The sequence below is a fragment of the Canis aureus genome, chromosome 16 (genome assembly GCF_053574225.1).
Source record: "Canis aureus isolate CA01 chromosome 16, VMU_Caureus_v.1.0, whole genome shotgun sequence".
NCBI lineage: Eukaryota > Metazoa > Chordata > Mammalia > Carnivora > Canidae > Canis > Canis aureus.
The window spans coordinates 17413591-17438519 of NC_135626.1; the positions used below are offsets into that span (position 1 = coordinate 17413591).

At 43.2% G+C, this 24929-nt stretch overlaps 1 protein-coding gene across 7 annotated transcripts in view; it reads left to right on the plus strand.

Annotated features, from left to right (window-relative positions):
• SSH2 (slingshot protein phosphatase 2) overlaps positions 1 to 21959 on the plus strand; it is a 242024-nt gene extending 220065 nt beyond the window's left edge. For 5 of the 7 annotated variants that reach the window (XM_077851891.1, XM_077851887.1, XM_077851889.1 and 2 more), the window contains 3 exons: positions 2627 to 2827; positions 11964 to 12798; positions 14983 to 21959. In XM_077851891.1, the coding sequence (XP_077708017.1) occupies positions 2627 to 2827; positions 11964 to 12798; positions 14983 to 17046 (3100 nt within the window). In that variant the 3' untranslated portion in view covers positions 17047 to 21959. The remainder of the gene's footprint in view (positions 1 to 2626; positions 2828 to 11963; positions 12799 to 14982) is intronic. The other 2 variants (XR_013354117.1, XR_013354118.1) reach the window with 2 other exon arrangements.
• Positions 21960 to 24929: the final 2970 nt, after the last annotated feature.

Here is a 24929-nt window from a genome sequence, read left to right on the forward strand (position 1 = left end):
ATGATGGGTAGGAAGTTAATCTTACCTTCCTTTTGAGACTATTTTGATTATTGCAGATCATTCTCTGAATTCCTATCACTTATCTGGCTCACTCATTTTGGCACATAACTTCATGCCTTCCTTGCATTGTACTTAACTTTTTCATGTGTGTCTATCTCCAGCAGAAGAATTATAAGCCTCTGGAAGAAAGCGTGTTTACTATAATACAGTGAGTGAGTGAATGAATGAATAGATTTCCCCTATTAGGCTAATGTACTTTTTTTTTTTTTAATTTATTGGAATAGCCACCTAGGAAGGATTTTTAGCCCACATATACTAGTGAAAAGAGTAACCATTCTTTTTTTTTTTTTTTAAGATTTTATTTATTTATTCATTCATGAGAGATGGAGAGAGGCAGAGACATAGGCAGAGGGAGAAGCAGGCTCCCTGTGGGGAACCTGATGGGGGACTCCCTCCCAGGACCCCATGAACTGAGCCAAAGGCAGACACTCAACCACTGAGCCACACTGGCGCCCCAAGAGTAACTGTTCTTTTTTCCAGATTTTAAAATGTTTCTACTTAACAGCTGACAGATCTAACAGCAGATCCATACATTTGTTCATACATTTAGTAAATATTTGAAGGCTTACTCTGTGCCAGACACTGTGTTATTAGCAGAATTAGCATAGCATAATTGAGTGATGTTCATATCCAAGGTAATGAGTTCTGGCATATTGAGACCATGGGGTTTTGTTTGTTTCTTAGTGTCACTTTATGGCAACTTTGCTTCCTCTTTCTTCCACCCCATTAAAACAACAACAGGTAGGTAATTCCACCCTCCTCACTGAGAAAACCACATGGTGTGTCACATTGTCCCATCCAATTCCGTGGATTATAGAGCCAGGCCCTAGACAAAATATGATGATGGTGTTGTGAAAAGCGATATCTAGAGCTACATCTGAGTAAAAGAGGAGGGCTAGTTTCATTTGGTTTGTACTTTCCTCCAGAGACAACTTTTCTTGGAATTTGAACTGGAAGCAACTCAGAACATTTGGATAAAGTAGATGAATCACCGTCACATTTGTAACTCAAGAGTGTGCCAGCCTTGAAACATGTCCCTGGGACTGCAAGGGTACTGGCCTTCAAACCTGCAACATGGGGCCCAGTCTCTAAATTAAAAATTCTCCCTTCATACTCTGTGACCACCTGTTATTGCAATTACCATCTTGAATTTTAATTCTTTCTCCCACTGAACCCTACCATTCAGCGAAAATTTACTTTATCATTACCTCCTAGTATCTTGCACATTGTCTTACATACAGTGATCGCCTGGTAAATGTTTGCTGAATGAATTTAAAAGGATTAATATTAACATTGAATATTGTTTGAGTACACTAGAACTGCCTCCCTTCCTTGCACATTCAACTATGTATATAAGTATACTAAGGTGGGATGGATCGGAAGAAAATGGAAGGACAACAGGATACTTGGAAACATTTAAAACCTTTTAAAATGTACTCACTAGGTCCATTTCTGTTAGGAAGGATGTTGGGTTTGAGGTAGGTAGGTGTTAAGGAGAATAACTACATGACTTCAAGCGCTTTGACAAAACCTCAGATGTGAGACCTTCTGGCCAAGCGTCTGAGATTTCATATTGTTGGAGCATTCACTGTATCCCTGGGGTTGCAACTTTCTATAAGTTTGCTGTGGCCGAACCAAGAGGGAGGCGTATGCAGATTTCTACAGAAATTATGATTTCGGGGTGCCTGGGTGGCTCAGTCAGTTGAGCGTCTGCCTTCGGCTTGAGTTGTAATCCTGGGGTCCTGTGATCAAGCCCCACATCGGGCTCCCTGCTCAATAGGGAGTCTGCCTCTCCCTCCCTCTCTGCCCCCCACCCTGTTACTGCTCTCCATCTCTCTCTCTCTCTCAAATAAGTAAATAAGTCTTTAAAAGAAAAGAAAGAAATTATGATTCCATGAAAGATTTTTTTTTTTTTAAGATTTTACTCATTCATGAGAGACATAGAGAGAGAGAGAGAGAGGCAGAGATACAGGCAGAGGGAGAAGCAGGCTCCATGCAGGGAAGCAGGCTCCAGGCAGGGAACCTGACATGGGACTCGATCCTGGGTCTCCAGGATCACACCCCGGTCTGCAGGCGGTGCTAAACCGCTGCGCCACTGGGGCTGCCCTGATTCCATGAAAGATTTTGAGGAGATGAAGAAGGCTGGTATCTTTCAGAGAGCAAAGTAAATTTGGAATATAAAGAATTTCTTTGGATTGAGTTCCATTGAAGTTTGTCACTTACCTGTGTTCCTGAACTATGAAACACAAATACTGGATTATGGAATAGTTTCTCTTGTTAAATAAACAACTAACAAATATTTTTAACAATAAAAAAAATAATAATAATAATAGGGCAGCCCCGGTGGCTCAGTGGTTTAGCACCACCTTCAGCCCAGGGTGTGATCCTGGAGACCTGGGATCGAGTCCCACGTCAGGCTCCCTGCATGGAGCCCGCTTCTCCCTGTGCCCCTCTCTCTCTCTCTCTCTCTCATGATTAAATAAAATAGAAAATCTTTAAAAATAATAATAATAAATAAAATAACATATACTCACTATTGTGTACTTATTTCAATTCCCCAATGTAGGAAACATGGATCTAAATGCCTTGTGCACTGCAAAATGGGGGTGAGTCGCTCAGCCTCCACTGTGATTGCCTATGCAATGAAGGAATATGGCTGGAATCTGGACCGGGCCTATGACTATGTGAAGGAAAGGCGAACAGTGACCAAGCCCAATCCCAGCTTCATGAGACAACTGGAAGAGTACCAGGGGATCTTACTGGCAAGGTGAGTCCTTCAGTGACTTTCTCAGATTTTCCCTCCAATACGCTCCCTGGGGCAAGATAAAACATCCTTCCCTGCAGCTAATTCTCAGCCCAATTTGGATGTGTGATACATTTTGAAAATTGAAACCTCTGTCAATCTAGTTTTTAAAAAAATAAGTACAAGCATTTAAGAATAATACAGAAGATCAGGCATTCAAAAATGATCTTTAAACCAAAAGGTGAAAATACTGTTCTCTTACTTTAATTCTTAACTTGGTGCTGATTATCATAAACATTTTTCAGCCTCTTCTAAGGCCAGACACAGCTGCCTTATCAAACGGATACTTATTGCTCCCAGAGTAATGCTAAGCATAGATGAAATTCTTTAAAAAAAAATTAGCCCATTTTTTAAAAATAAATAAAAAAATAAAAAATACCTGGTGCTATTTTAGGCATCATTTTTTTTCAGTGCTTGGTTTCAGTGAGCCTTCTCCAGAATTTTGGTTATGTGACAAATCACAGTTGGGGTATGAAGGCACTTCTGGAAATAACTCTCTTCTTTTAAACATATTTTAATCTGATTATATATATATATGCTTTGCAAAAATGCAGAAAACACAAAGAAAAATAATTTATAAATTCAATACCCATAGACAGCAATCAACACTATCTTGCGTGTTTCTCCAGCTCTGACTCCTACCACATATATTGATGGATATTTTCTCACAAAAACTATTCTTCAGCCTACCTACCTCTTCATCCAATAGCTGATCTTCTTTTTTTGTTTTTATTAAGCTGCAGGAATGTATATTGAACAGTTACACTGCACTTAGCCATCACTTGACCATCCTTTCTAACCCTTAGCTTTACTGAGATAGAATTGACATATAACATTATATGCATTTAAAGCATCCAAGGGGGATCCCTGGGTGGCGCAGCGGTTTGGCGCCTGCCTTTGGCCCAGGGCGCGATCCTGGAGACCCAGGATCGAATCCCACGTCAGGCTCCCGGTGCATGGAGCCTGCTTCTCCCTCTGCCTATGTCTCTGCCTCTCTCTCTCTCTCTCTCTCTCTGTATGACTATCATAAATTAAAAAAAATAAAAAATAAAAAAAAATAAAGCATCCAAGGTGTTGATTTAATGCATTTATATATTGCAGACTGATTATCACCACAGCATTAGCTAACACCTCCATTCCTTCACATACTGTTTCTTTTGTTTATGGTGAAAATATTTAGGATCTCTCTTAGCAACTTTCAAGTATATGATACAATTTTATAACCTATAATCTCCAGGTTGTGCATTAGATTCCCAGAATTTACTAATCTTATAATTGGAAGTTTATACCCTTTGACCAATATCTCCCCATTTCCCCCATCCTCCACCCCCTAATAACCTCCACTTATTCTCTATTTCTCTTGGTTTGGCTTTTTTAGACTTCACATATAAGTGATACCATTCAATATTTATCTTTCTCTGTCTACCCAGTACTAGATCTTGAACATCTTCCTGTATGAATAAGAATTCACTTCAACAATAATTTTGTAATCGGTTATAAAATGAGTAATGAAATGTTATTTTACCCCTTGGTGGTGGAAGCCACTTTCAGGAAAGAGATTTGTATATTAAATTGGATTTAAGGATCAATTTCATGAGATGCCACATGCTAAAGTTCTGTGGAGTGCTACATTTTGCTTTGTTTTTTCCATATGGGCATGTCCTAGGTGGTTTTGTTCAGATGAAGGCACAGCTGCCTAGAAGCAGTTGGGGCCAGTGCCAGAGTGTGACTCCAGTGAGTCTCATGACTTGGTCTTGACTCTTGAATCTGAATCTGTTTCCCTGAACAAAATGTTAAATAGCCTTCCAGCCTATCAGGCAGAGGGACCACCCTCCTACCCCCAAAGTCTTGTGAAAATGTGGCCACAGCATAGCATTATGGTTTCCACTAAAAAAAAACCCTCCTGTTTACTCAGTACTTGGCATGATTTCATCTGAGCCATTCTTTTAGGAGGCAGGGAGGATACTCAAGTCTCCTCCACTTAAAAAGAACTTAGAGGTCTTTGGGGCCAGATTTTGATGACATTTTTAGATTAGATCAAAAGGTAGGACACAGCAGTTCTTTTTGGCACAAGAAAGAGGCATCTGGGGGTTAGATGAGACACAAATATTGTATGTTCCCAGACATACACATGACGGATGTTAGGCAGTGTCCTCACGTGACCCATTGAGAGCAAGGATACTATGTGTCCTGCCAATTTCAGTATTTATTCTGGAATCTCAGGCTACTGCAAGCTGTTGGGTTGGGTTTTTTTTTAGCGTATGTGGTTTTTCTTAGATATTAAAGGAACTTCAGAAAAATCTTAGATGAGGATAACAAGGGCAGCATAACCCACAAAATCACACTGCCTCTTCCTTTCCCTTTCAGTTCTATCCTGCCTTCCTTGGCTTGATTCATGGAGGGAGGAGCAAGCCCTGGGGAATGAGGAAACCACAGAATTTGAGTCAGTAGATCTAGTTTCCATCTCTGGTTCATTCTCTTGTTGCTACTTTGAGGAGTTACTTCACAGTTCTGATTCTCACCTGATTCCATCTATAAAATGACAAGAACCCTATGTCACACTGAAATTAATAATACACTATATGTTAACTAAATTGAATTTAAATTAATTTTTTTTTATATTTTTAAAGAACCCTATGCCACAGGGCTGTTGTAAATAAAAATGTGTATAAATGTACACTACAGTGCCTTGGCTGGCTCAATCATTAGAGCATGCAACTCTTGATCTTGAAATTTTGAGTTCAAGCCCCATATTAGGTGTAGAAATTACTTTAAAATCTTTTTTTAGGGATCCCTGGGTCGCGCAGCGGTTTGGCGCCTGCCTTTGGCCCAGGGCGCGATCCTGGAGATCCCACATCGGGCTCCCGGTGCATGGAGCCTGCTTCTCCCTCTGCCTGTGTCTCTGCCTCTCTCTCTCTCTCTCTCTCTCTCTGTGTGTGTGTGTGACTATCATAAATAAATTTTAAAAAAAATTAAAAATAAAATCTTTTTTTTAAATGTACAATATATACTGGTAAGGGTTATTCTAATATAGTTATCATCATTTTTCTCCAGGGCTACCCAGAAACACATACATACATGTGCCATTTATCCCCTCCTTCTTCCTCCAACCGCTGCCTGCCACCACCCACAGGCACATTAACTCCATTAGAAACTAGAATAGGAAGTGGTCCTAGAATTTCCTGTACTGTGATGTTTCCTGGATTTTAAGAATTAGAATCTAGTGCTAGGGGTATCACTTCGGCTGCTTTCAGCTGCAAGTAATAGAATACATCCATCAATCAAGTTCTCAACAAGAAACAGCATGCTTAGATTAGGATTATTTGAGGAAGATTTTATAAAGCAATTTTTTACAAAGTTGTGGGATTGTAGTAGAATCCAGGGACTTGCGTCAGCAGAGCTGTTTAGTAATAGCTGTGAGGCCTAAAGAGGGAGGGAGCAGTTACTAGAACCTGGAAGGAAACTCCTGGAGAAAAAGGCACCTTCAGAGAAGAGAGATAACCTTCAGTCAGGGGACACAGCCAACCTGAAGTGACCCTGCAGGGAGAGAGAGTTAGAGGAATAAGTGGCCAGTTTTTACTCTCCTCCCTCCAGACTGTCTCCTGCTGGGGCTCCCATGGAACAGTGAATACCCAAACCAAATTAGGCCTCTGCCAGTTAGGAAAAAGAGTGCGAGTGCCTGCTGGGTATACAGTCATTAGGATCTTCAGTCTCTGGTGTTTTCTTAAAAGACAGCACTTGAGGCTACTGGCAAACTAGCTGCCAAGTGTATTGGGCCCAACAGAATCTTGCCCAGCCCTTGAGTGCTACTCCAGGGTCTGCCTGCTTAGAAGAGCAAAGACCGAGAAGCCCCAGACTCCTGGAACTGTCTGAAGCTCTACAGTTTAGGTAACCAGGAGAAGAAAGTCCTTAGAAAAATCCTACTTATCTGTTTGCCAAGAAACCCATTTCCTATGGAGGCACTTAGATCTTATATTCCAGATCTTCTCCCAGGAAGGATGTACTAGTTTTCTCAAAAAGATAGAGCCCTGCTACTAGCATTCTTTCAACTACATGGTTGTCTAGAGTAGCACTGGGTACTTAACTTGAGGTGGCAGCCCTCTGTTTGAGGGTGTTAGCTCGGTACTTCAACATCTTGGTGGAAAAGAAGTTTACCAAAGTGATACCAGGCTCCTGTGATTTATGAATTGGTCATAGTCTCTTAATCAGAATGTGAGGCTATGGGCCAAACAGTGACCACCTGTCTGAAATGCAGGGAACTTTTTGCATACTTCAGTATGTCATTAAGAGCCTGGGGAAGGCTAGTATTTAATCCTTTGGACCTAAAAAGGGAGGGTATTATAAAGCCACTAATACTGTTCATTTCTAATTTTATTTTTTGTGTTTTTATAGCTGGGGGATGGGAATGAGACAGGAAGAGGGTGTGTGTGTGTGTGTGTGTGTGTGTGTGTGTGTGTGTGTTGAAACCTTCCATTAAACTGCCAACAGCCGTGTTTGTCATTCTGTACTCTGATCATGCAGGTATCTGGCAGATTTTTGTTCCATTAGACAAGTTCAGATTTCAGGCATTTGCAAGCTGGACCATGTGTCTGTGATATTAGGTTCCAGTATACAAGGGGCAGAGAAGAAACTGGGTGGTAGCCAGGGAGAGTTCATGCCACATGTCTTCATAGATGTCAGTTTTGATTCTTTGAACGCCCCTATCACCAGGGCCAAAAGAGGCAGAGGTGTCTTTTACATTCCCCTGCTTTGCTGGTGGAGACTTTGAAGTCTTGTTAGCTGGTGCACAGTGGTCAGTCAGCAGGAGGGAATCTGAGAATGAACTCACATTATAATTGAGATTGTAGATTAAGGCTTTCCTTAATAGCTTTTCAGTGAAATAATCTTGAAGCATTTAGGACCATGGACAACACATAGAAAATGCTCAATTAATGCTTTTTCTTTCTTCTACTTTCTGTGGGCTACCTAATGCCCTAAGAGGTAGCATAAACAATCTGATTTTACTATAACTGATATTTCATTTTTAGCAGTATTTTCCTCTATATAACTTTCTCAAAGTTGGTGCTTTACCAAACATGTAACAAGAAGAAAGAAAGCAAATTGGAGGCAAGAAAATGGGATAGCATATGTATCCTGTCCCTTAGATTTCCTTCTTGTTCATTTATAAAGTAAAAGGCCAAATTTTAGGGGAGGTGGGTGGGGGGTTGGGGTAACTGAGTGACAGACACTGAGGAGGGCACTTGATGGGATGAGCACTGGGTATTATACTATATGTTGGCAAATCAAACTTCAATAAAAACAAATGAAAAAAAAAAAAAGGCCAAATTCTTGCCCAGAATGGCCCAATCATCGCATGTGTGTCACTGTATTTATGTGAATCCAAATTCAGGTCTGAGGTTTCTCAAGGGAGAAAAGAACCTGAAGCTTCTTTGCATCATCTAGGCCACAAACCAACTCTGAAGTTCTTTTTGGTGACTTGTTTACTTGATGCCTACCTGAAATAGATGGAGAGAGTCAGCTGAATTTAAACATTAACAGTTGGGATGCCTGGGTGGCTCAGCTGCTTGGTGTCTGCCTTCAGCTCAGGGCATGATCCTGGGTCTAGGGATTGAGTCCCGCATCAGGCTCCCTGCGGAGAGCTTGCTTCTCCCTCTGTGTATGCCTCTGCTTCTCTTTCTGTGTCTCTCATGAATGAATGAATAAAATCTTTTAAAAAAAATAAAATAAGTGAACACTAACAATTTAAAAATAACAAATATGGTCCAGTGCCTTAAATCTATCCCTACCAGTGATCAAGCATCAGAATAAACTGACTTGGGGAAAAGCTGCACTGACAAACAGTTTGGTGTTACTGAGTAAAACTGATGATGCACATATGCCCTGTGACCCACCTTTTCTGCTCCTATATTTTAACATCTTTCATAAGCCAAAGTATGTACCAAGTGCAAGAATGTCCATGGCAGTAGTAGCCGAAATTGTTGATAGTAGCCAAAACTGTTCATCAACAGGATGGATAAATAAACTGTGGTATATTCATCACACTCTGAAATTACAGCTGCACACACGGATGAATCTCAAAAACAGTGTGGACAAAAGAAGGTTGTAGAAGAATACATACATAGAGTATATTTTCATTTATATAAGTTCACAATATGCAAAACTAAGCAGTATATTAAGAACAAAGCCTAATGACACTATAAAGAAGATGATAAACACAAAATTCAGGACAGAGTTTACTAAAACCTCTGAGGTGGGAGGAGGAAAGTGCTTCCAAGACCATGGTAATTAATGAGTATCTTGATTATATCAGAGAGCCATCTACCAGTCTCCTTGCAGGTCTTACTACAAAAATGAAAAAGCAGAATCAAACCTATCTTTGGTGGGGATTTTTCTTTCTCCTTTACAAGTCGGTGTCAGTTTAATTCCAGAGCCCTGACTTAATATTTTCTGATGATTACTTACCTCTGGAAGAGAAGGAAATCCCTATTGGGCAAAAAGCAGCTGTAATGTCAGCCACTTCTGAAACATACTGTTGGTACCTATTAGCATAACTTCAATCTCATTTGCAGGCAGTTTTGGAAAATCATACTTTGGAAGGTCCTTAGGATCATGAAAAATCCCATTTGCCTGTTGACTGGTAAAATAAGCTGTTCCTTTATATTACTAGAAAATATAGTGAGAACAGCTACTCCCTGAAATGTCTTCCCAGTCATTTGCATCACAAGGAACTGTCCTGCCATCGATGCCTAGGGAAGTTGGTGCAGGTTTGTACATCCTCAGGTTAGATGAGGGATAGAAATTGGAGAACGCAGCCATATGTAGGTCAGGAAACAAGAGCGTCTAGATATAAAAGAAACTTTAAAAGGAAGCACATTGGCATGGGTTGGTCACAGTGTATAGTTCAGGCTCCACCTCTCCACCATTCAGTTTGCCCCTCCCCAGGGTCACTCACTCATTTGGCATGTGTGATATGTTGTCTCCTCCTAGGGGTGGCTGGAGTTCATGCAGCTTGGAAAGGGTGAAAACCCTACCTTCCTCCCTGCTATTGATTGATTATAGCTTGTCTTCATAAACAGAATGACCTGATCCCTACCCGGAAAAGCACCCTTCTGCTGTGTGGGCCTGAGTCAGAGCAAGCCCCACCCAAGCAGCAGACAGACAGGGGTTACTGAGAGCAGGTGCAGAGTTGAGAACAAATGGGTTCACATTAGTGCAGGCGCATGACTCGGCAGAGATTCACAGGCAGGCGTGGCACTGAGCCTGCGGTAAATTGTTTTGGGCTATTTCCTATTACACTCTGCAGTTAGGTAACTCTTCATCAACTCATAAATCATGAAAACCACACCCCTAAATGCCACATTTAGGGACCTGTTTCCTGGGCAGGTGATCCTGACAGCCACAGGACCACCTTTTTCTTTTTGGCTTGGACTTTGGGAACTGCTCCCTTGTTAGAGAGTATGGTTTGAAATGAAATTCGATCCCATCCGAACTTCTCTCTAGGGGCACCTCAGTGGTTCAGTCAGTTAAGTGTCTGCCTTCAGCTCAGGTCATGATCTCAGGAACCTGTGATCAATCCTGCCGGGCTCCCTGCTCAATAGGGAAGTCTGGTTCTCCCTCTCCCTCTGCCCCTGCTCATGTGCCCTCGCTCGCTCGCTCGCTCTCTCAAATAAATAAATAAGATCTTTAAAAAAAAAAAAAACTCCATAAAACAAGCCAAAGGATGGATATGTGTGTGTGATCTTCCTTTGGGCCACCTGCTTTTCTATGCTTCCCCTTAGCTTCATGATTTTTATCCAGAGATTCTTACGGAAGGAGCCTATACTTTAGGCGTATCCTCTTCCATTCTGTTAACCAACGTTTTTCTGCAGATTTACTGGCCTCATCTTTGCTTTCTAATTCAAGAAAGATTACTACCCTCCTCACATTTCTACTTGAGTGATTGATCCTGTATCAGATTTTTATTCCAGTAATGGGGACTTGTAATGGGCTCCAATAGAATACTTCTCTTTGTATTGCTTAGATGCTGTTTTGTTTTAGCTTCCCCTCCTGGTGATTAATGTTAAACATGCTCATTATTTTTAAATTTTAAAACCTATAGAAATATAGAATATAGAATGTAAAGCCCTCCCCGGAAGTATTCTGGCTTCCTTGAAAGAAACCCTGTTACCGGGATCCCTGGGTGGCGCAGCGGTTTAGCGCCTGCCTTTGGCCCAGGGCGCGATCCTGGAGACCCGGGATGGAATTCCACGTCGGGCTCCCGGTGCATGGAGCCTGCTTCTCCCTCTGCCTGTGTCTCTGCCTCTCTCTCTCTCTCTCTCTCTCTCTCTCTCTGTGACTATCATAAATAAATAAAAATAAAAAAATTTAAAAAATTTAAATATTAAAATAAAAAAGAAACCCTGTTACCAGTTTAATTATGTTCCTCCAGGTATTTTCCTCTACTTATTGTAACATGGGAGCTGACCATTCTAAATGTGGTCAGCGTGCTTTTTCACTTAATAGTATTCCTTGGACAACCTTCCACTAAAATACCTCTTTTTAACAGCTTCATGCATGGCATATAGGTATATGGACTGTAATTTAAATAAATCCTCTTTTGTATGTGTCTGTCTCATCCTTTGGTACCACTGTATTACATAGCAAATATCCTTATATCCATATCTTTGTGCACTTATAGTAGTATTTCTCCAAGAAAAATTCTTAAAAGAAGAATTGCTGGTTAAAGAGTTAAATTTTGAGAGCTGTTATCAGATTTCACTCTCAGAATTTCTACAATTCACATTCCTACCAACTGTATATGAGAAGATTTGTTTGGCCATGCCATCATCAACACTGGGTGCTAGCAATCCATTTTAAGCTCAGTCTGATAGGCAAAAAATCAGATCTCATGTTCGTTTTTATTGTTATTTTGCTTTGTTTGTCTTTTGCTATTAGTTAAATTGAGCACCTTTACAAATGTTTATTGCCTACTTCTTCCCTTGGGTATTAACAAAGCATTTTGCAGGTTAAGATTTAAATTTATCTGGGAGCAGTTTCCTGGGAGGGTGTTGATTGATTTCACAAACCAGAGTAAAGCATTTCCTGTGTATGTCTTCCACAGCAAACAGCGGCATAACAAGCTCTGGAGATCTCATTCAGATAGTGACCTCTCAGACCACCATGAACCCATCTGCAAACCAGGGCTAGAACTCAACAAGAAGGAGATCACCAGCTCAGCAGACCAGATTGCTGAGGTGAAGACCATGGAGGGTCACCCCTCCATACCACCCGTCTTTGTGGAACATGTTGTCCCACAGGATGAACATCAGAAGGGTCTGTGTACCAAAGAAAGAATGATCTGCTTGGAGTTTACTTCTAGGGAATTTCATGCTGGACAGATTGAAGATGAATTAAATCTAAATGACATCAATGGATGCTCGTCAGGGTGTTGTCTCAATGAATCAAAATTCCCTCTTGACAACTGCCATGCATCCAAAGCCTTAATCCAACCTGGACAGGCCTCAGAAATTGCCAGCAAGTTCCCAGACTTAACAGTGGAAGATTTGGAGACAGACGCACTGAAAACAGATGTGAATGTCCACTTGCTGCCTTTGGAAGAGTTAACATCTCGCCTGAAAGACCTTCCCATGTCCCCTGACCCTGAATCTCCGAGCCCCCAACCCAGCTGCCAGGCTGAAGTCTCAGATTTCAGTACAGATCGCATTGATTTCTTTAGCGCCCTAGAAAAGTTTGTAGAGCTGTCCCAAGAAACCCGATCCCGATCCTTTTCCCACTCAAGGATGGAAGAGCTGGGTGGAGGAAGGAGTGAGAACTGTCGACTCTCAGTGGTGGAAGTCACCCCTTCTGAAGTGACAACCGATGACCAGAGAAGCAGCTCTTTGAGTAATACTCCCCATGCATCTGAAGAATCTTCAATAGATGAGGAACAGTCAAAGGTAAAAACTATAGTAGTTCTCTACCTAATGAAGTTCTCTTGGAAGACAAAATCTTTGGGATTCTGTGTTTATTTTGTATTTGATGTTGCTAAAGATTTAGGAAGGCAGCATGGGAGAGACAGTGTAGCTGAGACTTTTCTTGAAAACTTAAGTTTAAAAAAAATTTTTAATCCATTTCCTTTTGAGGAATTTATCTTTCCAGGCTCTTGGTGTCTTTGGAAGCACTTCTGAAAGGGGGATGTGGGGAAAAAGGGATTAGCCGAAACAATGTCCTGCCTGCACAAGGAGAGTTCCCCTCCCTGGACCTCTGCAGTTTGGATCAGATCTCACAGATAATGAAGTGCCTTGGACTGACATGCTGCCTTAGTAAGACCTGAGTCTCTCTGAGGACGTCAATTTGTTTAGGAAATCCCGTCTTAGAAAATTCAAAGATTAGACATTTGTAAATAGTCGTTAGAGTAGCAATCAATGATGAGTTCTTGCTATTGATAATGTTTCTGGATTGTTCCTCATCTCAGGCCCTATGGTATCCAAGACTTGAGGGATGGTTTTGGGAAATGATTGAGAGCAGACAGGATCTGAAGATTCTTCTCTGTGGCATGTGAGCCCTTAGGAGCCATTTCAGGCCAGGGAAAGACCTACTGTGTGTCATCAGTTCTACAGCTCATACTTACATGTCATTTTGCACTTGAGAAATTGGGATATATCTTAAAAGCAGTGGTATATTAGATCAGTTTAATACAGTAGTTGGGAAGCAAATGGTGACAGATTTACTCTCACGAACCAAACTTCACTTAATGATTCCACTGGGGATGACTACATTTTTTACATCTCCTGATACCTGCCTACTTATATTTACCACCTTGTCCCTGACTTATCTTTTCTCTAACTACCTCGGGGCAGTCATTGCCTCTGCTTCTGTCTTCTCTCCCCAAAAGTTATGCCCCTGCTTTATTTTACAGGGAAATCAGAAATGCTTGAACTCTCCTTTGGACCAGTCAATATAGTAGCTCTGACAGAAATAGCTTTTCTGCAGAGTCCCTCGTCATATGAGCACTCTCTCCACAGCCCATGCACACACTGGGCCCGCTGTGGCTTCTCTCCCAGTCTTGGCTAGTTTACCCCCTGCCAAATGTCCCAGCAGATTCCTCCCAAAGGTGTAACTGACCTTGTTAGTTTGTACTAGCTCTGACTTTCTTTTGAAGGAGAAAGACCAGAACAATTCCAAGGAAAATACTAAACTTTGAAGGTTTATAAAAATGTTAAAGTAAATTGATGGTTATCATGATGCCATTTTAAGAGATGTCCAACGGCCATTTTTCAGACTATGAAATTCTTACCCTCTTTTTTTTTTTTTTTTTTTAACAGTAGGACTTGATTTTATATTGGCTAATTTTCTTTTGCCTCGTTCTAAACCATCTAGGAATTTGTAACTGGTAGAACAATAAAATGTCAGAGAGTCACAGTTTCTAAGTTTGCTTAAGCATGTGGCTCCATAAACCAAGTAAACCTTGCCCGGAAGGAGCCTTGTGAAACTTGGAAGTTGTGTGATCAGGTACAGAGTGCCCTCATGTGCTGGAATGCTACTGCCAAAAGATGCAGTGGGAGGATAAAGATGAAAGCTGGCAGGACAGGAAAGAAGAGAACAGTGAGATTCCAAATCAGACATCAGATGATAGCCTCTTCCATCCTGCCTGAACACTGGGTATATTTAAGGTGACCACTGAGCCCCTAAATGGAACTCTTCCCCTTGAACTAGGTGAGAATCAAACTGGAAGTTGATAGGCCAGAGAAGAAAAATCTCATCTACCCCAGAATGACCTAAATCCTGAAGACTAATAATAGTCTTAGGAAAGTAAGGATTATAGGAACCTCCAGGGCTATCCGATGTTCATTTGGAAGGAAGATATTGGGTTGGAATTCTGTTTGAGTAAACAGAACAAAAGTTTAGTAGACCGTGATTCAACCTGTAACAAGTTTTGTATCTCTGCCTTTGACGAATCTGGGTTGTTGTTGTTTTTTTTCTTGTCTGATAAAACAGATGGCCAGAGGACAGTCTCAGGCGCTCCATGATTTGTGTCCTCATAGCCAGAAGGTTCTCCTGGATTAGAAGATTAATAAGCAAAACATCTGGCATTCTTAATGAGACTGTTTGCCATAACCATCTCACTGTTTTCTCCCTAGGCAATCTCAGAACTGGTCAGCCCAGACATCTTCATGCAATCTCACTCAGAAAATGCAATTTCGGTCAAAGAAATCGTTACTGAGATCGAATCCATCAGTCAAGGAGTCGGACAGATTCAACTGAAAGGAGACCTCCTATCTAACCCATGCCACACACCAAAGAAGCACACTATCCATGAGCTACCCCTTGAAAGGGCCCATGCCCTAGAGAACAGACCTGGAAATCTGGAGCAGAGTGAGGGTTCCTACGCAGCCCAACTTGAACTCGCCAAAGACTCAGGGAAGTGGGACCTTGAAGGCTGCCTGACGACACACTCATCCACCACAGAATTAGAAGAAGAGGAACCAGCTGAGGAGGAACAAGAGCTCTGGGGCCCAGGAATGCACCCAGGTGCCAAGTGGTGCCCTGGGTCTGTGAGGCGAGCCACCTTGGAGTTTGAAGAGCGCTTGCGACAAGAGCAAGAGCACCACGGTGCTGCCCCTGGTTGTACCTCATTGTCTGTTCGCAAGAATTCCAAGAATGATTCTTCTGTAGCAGACCCAGCACCAAAAGGGAAAAGTGATGAAGCTACCCTTGAACATTCTTTTATCCCCAAGGAACCAGAGATTAACAAGTGCAAAGGGAAATGCGGTGGGTCTGAAACTGGTTCACTACCCCATTCTGAGCAAAATTCCATTGTTCTAGCACCTGAGCTACTGGTGTTTCAGGAGCGCCCGGGGTCAGATACTAGAACAAACCAGGAAGGAGTCCTGAGGGAGCAGAGGACTGTGGTTTCATGCCAGGGATCAGAGACACAGGCGGTCCTTCTTTCCCTTCCCAAGAAGGTGGAAATCATGGAGTCTACCCACACAGTTACACCCCCTGATCACCCTGGGCTGGGGGGTGAAAGAGCCACCAGCAAAAAGAGTGGGGAGCAAGGGCTGAGGAAAGTGAAAGTGGAGGACTCCATCACCATCCTCTGTGCACTGGATGAAAATCTGAACAGGACCCTGGGCCCCGCCCAGGCTCCTCTGCACCCCAACGTGCTACCTCTGTCTCATTCTTCCCCTCCTGAGCACGACAGCCCCACCGACATGACCTCTACCCTGGGCAGCCCTGAGGACTGGGACAACAGCCTGTCAACAGCCCCAGACACAGGAGTGCCTTCTGTCAGTCACACAACCCACGTACCATCTGCCAACTTGGATTATGCACCTCCCCAGACCGTTGTTCACCTGGAAGGCTTCACAGAGCAAACCAGCACCACAGACAATGAGCCCTCATCAGAGCAGGGTAGCTGGGAAGAAAGTCAGGAGGGCCCCTTTTCTGGTGGCAGTGAAGTGCTGTCCAAGGACTCACAGCTAACCAGCAAAGACCCAGGCAAACTCGATGACAGTAGTGGGGGGTTACAAGAAAAACTGGACCCATTTCTCATAGCCTGTCAACTCCCACATAGCTCTAGTAGTGACAATATAAAGGGTCTCAGCAATAGCCCCAGTGTGGTGAAGGAGCGCACTAAAGAAATCGAGTCCCGAGCGATTTGCCAGGGAGGGCTCACCAAACCATCCCAAATGAGGCATTCGGCTTCCCTTGCCAAGTTAGGTTACTTGGACCTCTGTAAAAACTGTTTATCGGAGAGAGAGCCTGTCTCCTCTGATCCCCCTCATCTCAAACTGCTCCAGCCCTTCTTCAGAACGGATGCAGGCATGCATGCCATGGAGGCCCAGGAGCCCTCAGAAAGCCCAGATGCCCCCCAGAACCTAGAGCCCACCAAGTATTTTATAGAGCAACTCAGAACAACAGAGTGTATTGCGCAGAGCAAGCCAGTGGAGAAGCCCATTGTACAGTATGCCAAAGAATTTGGTTACAGTCAGCAGTGTTCGCTCCCCAGGGCAGGCCCTGAGTTGACTAGTTCTGAAGGAGGCCTGCCTTTGCTCCAATCCCAGGGACTGCAGTATGCGGGTCCGGCTCCAGGGCTGGCTGTGGCGCCCCGTCAGCAGCACGGCAGAACTCACCCCCTTAGGAGACTGAAAAAAGCAAACGACAAAAAACGGACAAGCAACCCCTTCTATAATACCATGTGATTCTGAGCCTACACATGGAACTTTCTAAAAGAAATGTTTATAAAAGGGGCAGGTGTAATATGTAAGGAACATGCACTTTATTGGTTAATTTTATAATATTTTGGTCATTTTACTGTTCCTGGCGCATGCAGGGTTTGGGTTTTTTTCTCTGTGTATGTGTGTGAGAGAGAGAAAGATTGATTTGGACAACTAGACCATTTTTATCATTTTTTATTTTTAGAAAATTCAAACCTCAAAAAATACTCATTTTCAAAGAGCACCTTTATCAAAGGCAAATTGCTGTTTTTCAATCAGCTCCCCTCTGAGAAAAAAGCATGCCTGCTTGCTTAAGGAAGGAAACAGATGGGGAGGATGGAGATGAAGCTGGAAATCGGAAATGCTCCCCTGGGCCTGTGTGATGATGGTTTGGGCTTCAGACCTGATGCATAGGATTGGACTGAAGGGCAGCCACACGTCCATGTGCTCTCATCCTTGGGCCCCAGCCCACTGAGAGTTCCCCAAGTGGGCTGATTCTGCTTTGCTTTCAAAGGGGGGTCTTCCAGAAACCACTTCTGAATTCCAGAGTATATCATTACCAAAAGGCATGATAATGGCTGGCTTTGTAAACTTACCAAGCAAATAGTTTTTTTTCCCCCAAGCACATAATTTTTAAATTAAAAGAGAACCCCAAATGAAATCTTGAGAGATTCTGTGTAGAAGAAAGTATAGGAGGAGGTGGAAGCAAAGTGTGCAGAGGCTGCGGCACAGTATCTTCCAGGTCAGTGGGCTGCACATAGGCGGTTATCCTGGCCCTCCCTGCCAGGAAATGTGCTCTGCAACATCCTCTCAACAAAAAAAATAATAGGGACAAGTTTGAAAAACAGCAATTGAAAGTCAGTGTGTTCTTGTAAAAATGAATACATCCGTAGGGTTTTAACACTTCCATTACTTGAATAATTCTGTGGGCCTTCTGAGTTTAATGGCCATTTTTTTTTCCAATTTACTTTCCTTCCTCATGCTGTTTCTCCCAGTGCTGCCTTTTTTTTTTTATTTCATAGATGATATTTAAATTGTTACGTTACCTATGTATAACCTCCGTTGAACGCAGTTTTCTTATCGATGTTATCACCGTTAACACTTGACATGGGTTTTTTTTTCTCCTTTTCCTGGAAGATTTGTCATTTCTCTACTTTATACACAGTATTTATGTACATAATGTTGTCATTTCCTTACAGTGTTTTGTTGTTGATGTCGTAGGGTCTTTTTGATTTAATCTTTTTAAGAAAGAGTAAAGCTGCAACTGGAGAAAACACATACCACAGAAATAAAGCTGATGGGTGTTGGTAGGAATCTGCAGAGTCTATTGATGGTGGTTGTAATCATTTAAATGGAGACTTCTGATCGCCAGCTCCTGCCAAGTTATGTTTTAGTAACTTCCTCCTTGGAGAAACTCCTTCAGGCTCCCATAGGTCACATTTTGACTGAGAGCTGAATTCTCTTTGAGGCTGAAATCCCAGCGGGTTATTTGCCAGTAGCTGAGCCACAGCCAGGGAGTGTGTATGAGTGTTCCTGCTGCCCAGGGTGGAAGTTTCTAATGCTAAGGGCAGGCACCCATTACGACTCCAGTGCCATTACAACTTTAGGATGCTGTTGCTTTGCTGCTTTCGTGGAGATGCCTAACACAGGAGCACTTGCCATAAACAAGCCAGTTTGAGCTTCTTACAGAAAACATTCAGCCTGGAATGGAACACCTGTAGCTCATCAAAACTGAAGAGGTTTGCAGATTTGCTTCCTGGTGCTTCGGTGGATGTCCACATTGCTAAGAGATTGACCGAGTACAGCCTTGGGCTTTGGTATTTGGCTCATCCCGGCACTGAGAGGAAAAGACAGATGCCCAGACTGTCGAGGGGATATCAAAGGCCAGAGTTTGGTGGGAGCAGATAGTAGGGTGACCTGCATGAGAGAGGAAAGGTGGACTGAGGCCATTCATAGGTGCTCCAGGGGAGCTGTGAATCCAGTTCCTGTGTGGAAGCTACAGTTGGGTCTCACATCACTGCTGGGAGGTAGATTGGACAGAAACCTCCTGCTCTTAGTGTCTCTATGATGTAGTAATTACACGTACTTGTGCTGTCCTTAAACAGTTCCCTTAAATGTTTAAATATATCCTCCACATGGCTTTGTGGTTCCTGGATATTTAATGTGCTGTAAAGTGTTTGGGTTTAGGTGGTATTTGTATCAATGTGAAGAGGCTCGCAAGACAGGGTTATGAATTTCCAGGGCTCATCCATCTAAATGGCCCTGTCTTGTTGAGGCAGTTCCACCACCCTCGTTATGATAGGAAAAGGACAGGAAGTTGTGGCAGGGTTGGGGAGAAGGATTTGCATGGAGGTGAAGACAGTAGTGATGCAATGATGACCTCCCTCACATTAAGTACAAGCAGGATCGACAGTATTGCCCTGTTCTCTCTCGTCCCCGCAACTGCGGTTAATACTGCATTAAATAACAACAGAGATGGGGAGGAGATCCTCTAATGCTGTGAAGAAAACTTTTTTTTTAAAGAAAAAGGAGAAAGGAAATCGTCTTGGTCTGCCTTCCTTTTTTTGAATTACATTTTTTGTTACCATTTAATTTGCCCACTTAAATAAACATCCTCTACATGGGGTCTGTAATTCAACCATGCCATATAGGGTTTTGCCAGCCCTTTCAAACTCCCACAACTGAGTGTTCTTATTTGCATAGCTGAGCGATGTCCAAGGAAAATACATGATAAGCTATCAAGGACTTTTCAGACTTTCTTCTCTTCAAACTTTTTGATAATCCTGGGTGGTTTATTTCCCTTTTCTGTTCATGGAAAACTCAGATACAGAACAGCAGGTCTAGTAGGTTGACAGAGGTGAATAGGAAAAGTCTTGACCTCTTGCTCCATGCCTCTCTTTTGAAAACCACCATAGTCTGACTCTCAGTTACTCTGGAGGAGAGAGAGAGAAATGTGTGTATGTGTGTGCACACGCACGTGCATACACCTGCACATGCAAATACAAAGTAACGTTTTGGTGCATGGGGTAGAAACCCCAGGAGCACACAACTTTTGAGCTGTAATCTAGAGGGTTACCTGGTCATTAGGAAGGAGAGAAACCCCAACCCTTTCTTGATTTCAGAAACACTTAGGTGTAGTGTATACTAGAGTAGACCTGTAGTACTATAGTGTAGTAATATTCATCTCTCATTTTGGTTGCCTTTCAGATTCGTAATGCTTGGGATCATTCTTAGCATCCCAACCTCTTAAGGCTCTCTATCTAGCAGTTTCCTGGTTCTGTACCTTTATCCCGGCTCTTTCTCATTTGGGGAACTACCAAGAGCTCCAAGGACGGCCTGAGAATGATAGCCCAGGCTCTGAGGTCCCCTCCTGCTAAAGGGGCCCAGACAAATACTTTTGGAGAGACCTGAAGTTTCTGAGACATAGCAGCTCACAAAAATCTTCACCTATTCCATCTGAGAATTTCAGTTTTAAAGCAATCCAGGCATGTTTGGTAAAGATGTTTTCGTGGGAGTTTTTTCTTTTAAAAAAGAAAGCATTATTGTGAAGAGAGTCACTTTTAAGGGCATTTTAAAATTTTTAAATCCATTCTTAGGCTCTTTTTGAAAACTATTTGTGGATACTTTGTTTACATTGTGATAATTAAAACGTGCATCATCTTGACAGCCACTGAGTCCCCTCGTCCAGGCACCCAGCCCCGGCTGTCCTGTGAGTCCTCAAACAGAGCAGGGCCACAGTGGCCAGCCCTCAGGGGTGAATGAGGAGGACCTGGAGCTGACTCCCATCTGTCCTGCACTCCTGTTCAGCACTCTGTGTGGAAATAGCCCTTTCCTCAGTCAGTGATGGCGTGTCTTACAGTGATGGTTATAATGGTGAATGGCTAGTGTCATTTTTGTCTAATTTTGTTTTGCTTTTTGATGGTAGATGAAATTTTAGCTCTTTCAGCACCAATGCAACTTGAAGGTATCTTGGACTTTGTTTTCCCTTCCAGACTAGAAGATCAAGGCATATATTAGGCATAAATGTACTTGCTGCCTCAACTCTTCTGACACTCATATTAGGAAAAAGCCCACCCCCAAAGCAGGAAGCTGCATGCTCCTCACTCCTGTTCCAGGGCTTTGAGGTCCCTTGATGCCATGAAGAGCTATTGCAAGGTGCTTCTGTACTTTTCCAGCCTGGAAGTGGAGGGTGACCGGGCCTGGCTCTTGCTATGAAAAGAAAACCAGCCTCGTTTTCTCAGTGCCCCAGAGATCAGGACAGGATTTCTAAACTAGAGTCATCCATTAGCTTGAAGATGCCTCAAAGGGTCTATGACTAGTGCTAGTCATCTGTGTCCTCACAGCGACACTGGTGGCAGCATCCTCCGTGCACATGCAGAGCTAATACCCAGGGCTTAATTGAAGCTGATGACTCAATCTGGAAACTGGGTAACTGGCCCTGAAATGATTCTCAGTCAACAGGCCTGCAGGCAATTGTTTGGTTTTTCTGTTTTTGGGGGGTTTTGGTTTGCCTGGCATAGCTTAAGGTGCCTTTTTTTTTTTTTTCTTCCTACTTTATTTCATAGGACTTGTTCTAAATGTAGAACGCAAGTCCAAAAGACTCCCACTGACTGTTAACTTTGCCCCAGGCCAGTCCCAAACTTTTATGCTCACATTTTATTAAATAAAGCAGGTGCTCCCTGGAATCTCTGGGACCTTTTTGAGGCATTTGAAGCAGAATATAAAGAGTGGTCTCATCTCCTTCCTTAATCTTCCTGGTGGTTGGGATGTTCCACTTGTATTATAGATTTTTTTTATTACTGATGTGCTCTGCTGTTTTTAAATGTGAACTTGTGCGCAAATGTGCAGATTCAATGTTCTTGTTACAGATTAAATAAATTTTTATTTTGAAGATGAAACGTGTATTTGATAAAGTGCCACAAAAGGGGGGCGATGCTGAGAAGGTGGAGGGATTGGAAGAGAACACTGATGAGCAATGCAGCACATGAAACACTTCTCATTGATCTCTGTCATGTACATCCTTAAGAGTTAGCTGAGCTCTGGGAAGAAGTACAACTTTCTACCTCCCAGAAAATAAAGACTGAATGGGAAATAGAATCACTAAAGATTATTTCAGACTTTGTGGCTCCAACCAAGTGACCAAGCTGGGAACCTGCCTGGTCAAAGAAGCTCTTGCCAAAGCCACCACCTGGATGTTAGGAGAATGAATAAGCAAAGGGACCAAAAGTCCTCTGCCGTGTGTGGTACAGAGTGACTGCTCTGGGACAGCTGCTGTGACCTGCCCCAACAGGGACTAGATTTATTGGGTGGCTGACCTCTCTGGACATTTGTGAGATAGAGCTCACAAGCTCCCAGCGCAAGCCACCTCAGCTCACTGATTTCTAAAGAAGTAAAAACTTTTTAACCCTCTCTTGCTATTAGAAGAGAAGCATTGGATGTCAATGGTGGAAGAAGGGAAATCAGATCAACAGGCAGTTCTCTAAAACAGGCTGGGTCTGGAAGGGAGAGGCTCTCCAATTCTCCCACTCCTCCACAGACCCATCATGAGATATTTAGTGGTACCATTCATCACATACAAGGCATCACTATTACCTAGGGAAAGCTCAGTTTCCAAATTGCTAACAAAACAATGTACTGACGTTTCCAGAGAAAATACTGCCTCAGGGGCACCTGGGTGGCTCAGTTGGTGAAGCGTTTGCCTTCAGCTCAGGTCATGATCCCAGGGTTCTGGGATCGAGCCCCACATTAGACTCCCGGCTCAATGGGGAACTGCTTCTCCCTCTCTGCCTGCTGCTCCCCCCGCTTGTGCTCTCTCTCTCTCTCTCTCTGTCTAATAAATAAAATCTTTAAAAAAAATACTAAAATACTGCCTTAAACTAAAGTTAAGCCTGCCTGCTACATTCTGAATTATCCAAATCAAGTAGGAGGGGCACATCACTGGTCTCTGGCTAAAGTGCCAGTGCATGATGGTGAAGGCAAGGTCATTTTACAAAATTTTCTACGGGTGCCTGGCGTCACTGACTAGATAAGCTCAGTCTGTATGGCCAAAGCAAATAGGGTCTAAGTTGCCAGGCCACCTCTTCCAGAAAAAGACTTTATGAAAGATTAAATCCATGCCTGTCTTCTACAGATTGTAGTTCAAAACCCCGCTAATAATTCAATTGGTTAACCACACAGGAAAGCACCAAGCCCAAATGGCTTCTTCCCCTGATTAGTTCTTTATGCCTTGGATCTGCCTGCCCACTCTCTGCCAAGCTTTGGCAGCCAGAAGAAAGCTAGAGGGCAGGGCTGAGGCATTCCTGGTCCAAGTATTACCTGTGAATCCCTGCTCTTGTACCTGGAGAGCACCCTTCTCAGATGACAGAACCAAAGGCAGGGTGGATTAAAGGATTCCTACTTCCTAGTTTCAGACTCTTGCCTCTAGACTAGAAGGCTCTTTAAAGAGGAGAAAAAGCAAGGGAGAAAGAAAAGGTAGGAGGCAGCATGTCAAACTCCTTGTCTGCCAACAGGTGGTGCAGAGTCGGAAAGAAACTGACCCAGGCCTCTCCTGTTCTTTACAGCTCAGAGAACTGCAAAACTGAGGTGATTGAGCCAGAGCTGGAACTCCAGTTTTCTAATTAGTCCAAGCATTCTTTCCTCTGTGCCACAAAAAGTAAATCTCAGTATCAGCATTTATGAGATAAGGTGGCACTATCCTTCAAGAGACAGAAATGCATGGTACTGAAAAGCATGGACCCAGGTGCTGGACCCCTGGATAAGTCTCAGCTCCACCAACTACCAGTTGAGTGATGGGTAAGCTACTTAATCTCTCTGTGCCTTGGTTTCCTCACCTATAAAATAGGGATAATAATAGCTAATAAGAAGGCTATTATCAGAATGGAATTAATATGTGTAAAGCCCTTAGAACAGTGTCTGACACAATAACTACGAGCTATTGTTATTAAGGAGCAACTGAGTCACTCAGATCTTTCCCTCCTAATCATGTGCCTGGAATCTTTAGGTGAAAGGGAAACTCATCTACCCTTATGGCCCTCCCTGCCATAAACTATTTCTGGAGCACCCGTAACAGTTTCTGATTCTGTTCCCCTACAAGCCACTGGATACTTGGACTCTTTCTGAGAAGGAGCCTTGTATGGGCTACCACCTGCCATCTCCTTTACTCCCAATGCTAATCTCTGCCCTCTGGAAGGCCATTCCATTGATTCCCAGGTGTGCTTTGGAGAATTGGAGGTAATAACTAGCCTCATGCTGTCCTCCAGGGCCAGATGATCCAAAGCAAGAATCGATGAGTGCTGGGTGCACAGCAGCTTTCAGGGACGAGCGGTTCTTCACTGGCTGTATTTTGACAGGTTTCTTTTTATTTCCTCCTTAGCCTTGATGGATACTCAGATCTGTGGGTTTCAGGGGGAATGAATGAGGGCTGGGACTTCCCTGGAACACAGCTGGGCATCAATTCAAACAAGTCCCAGAAGACTTAGGAGTCAGGCTGGTCATCTAAAATTTGATTACTGGGGCTCCCGGGTGGCTCGGTAGGTTAAGTATCAGCCTTTAGCTCAGGTCATGATCTGAGGTCCTGAGTTGGAGCCCAGCCACCAACTGACTCCCCTCTCAGCAGGGGGGCTGCTTCTCCCTCTGCCCCTCACCCTGCTCATGTTCTCACCCTCATTCTCTCCCTCAAATAAATGAATACAATCCTTCTTTAAGTAGGGACGTCTGGGTGGCTCAGCGGTTTAGGGCCTGCCTTCAGCCCAGGTCGTGATCCCAGGGGTCCTGGAATCGAGTCCCACATCGGGCTCCCTGCGTGGAGCCTGCTTCTCCCTGTGCCTTTGTCTCTGCTTCTCTCTCTCTCTCTCTCTGTGTGTGTCTCA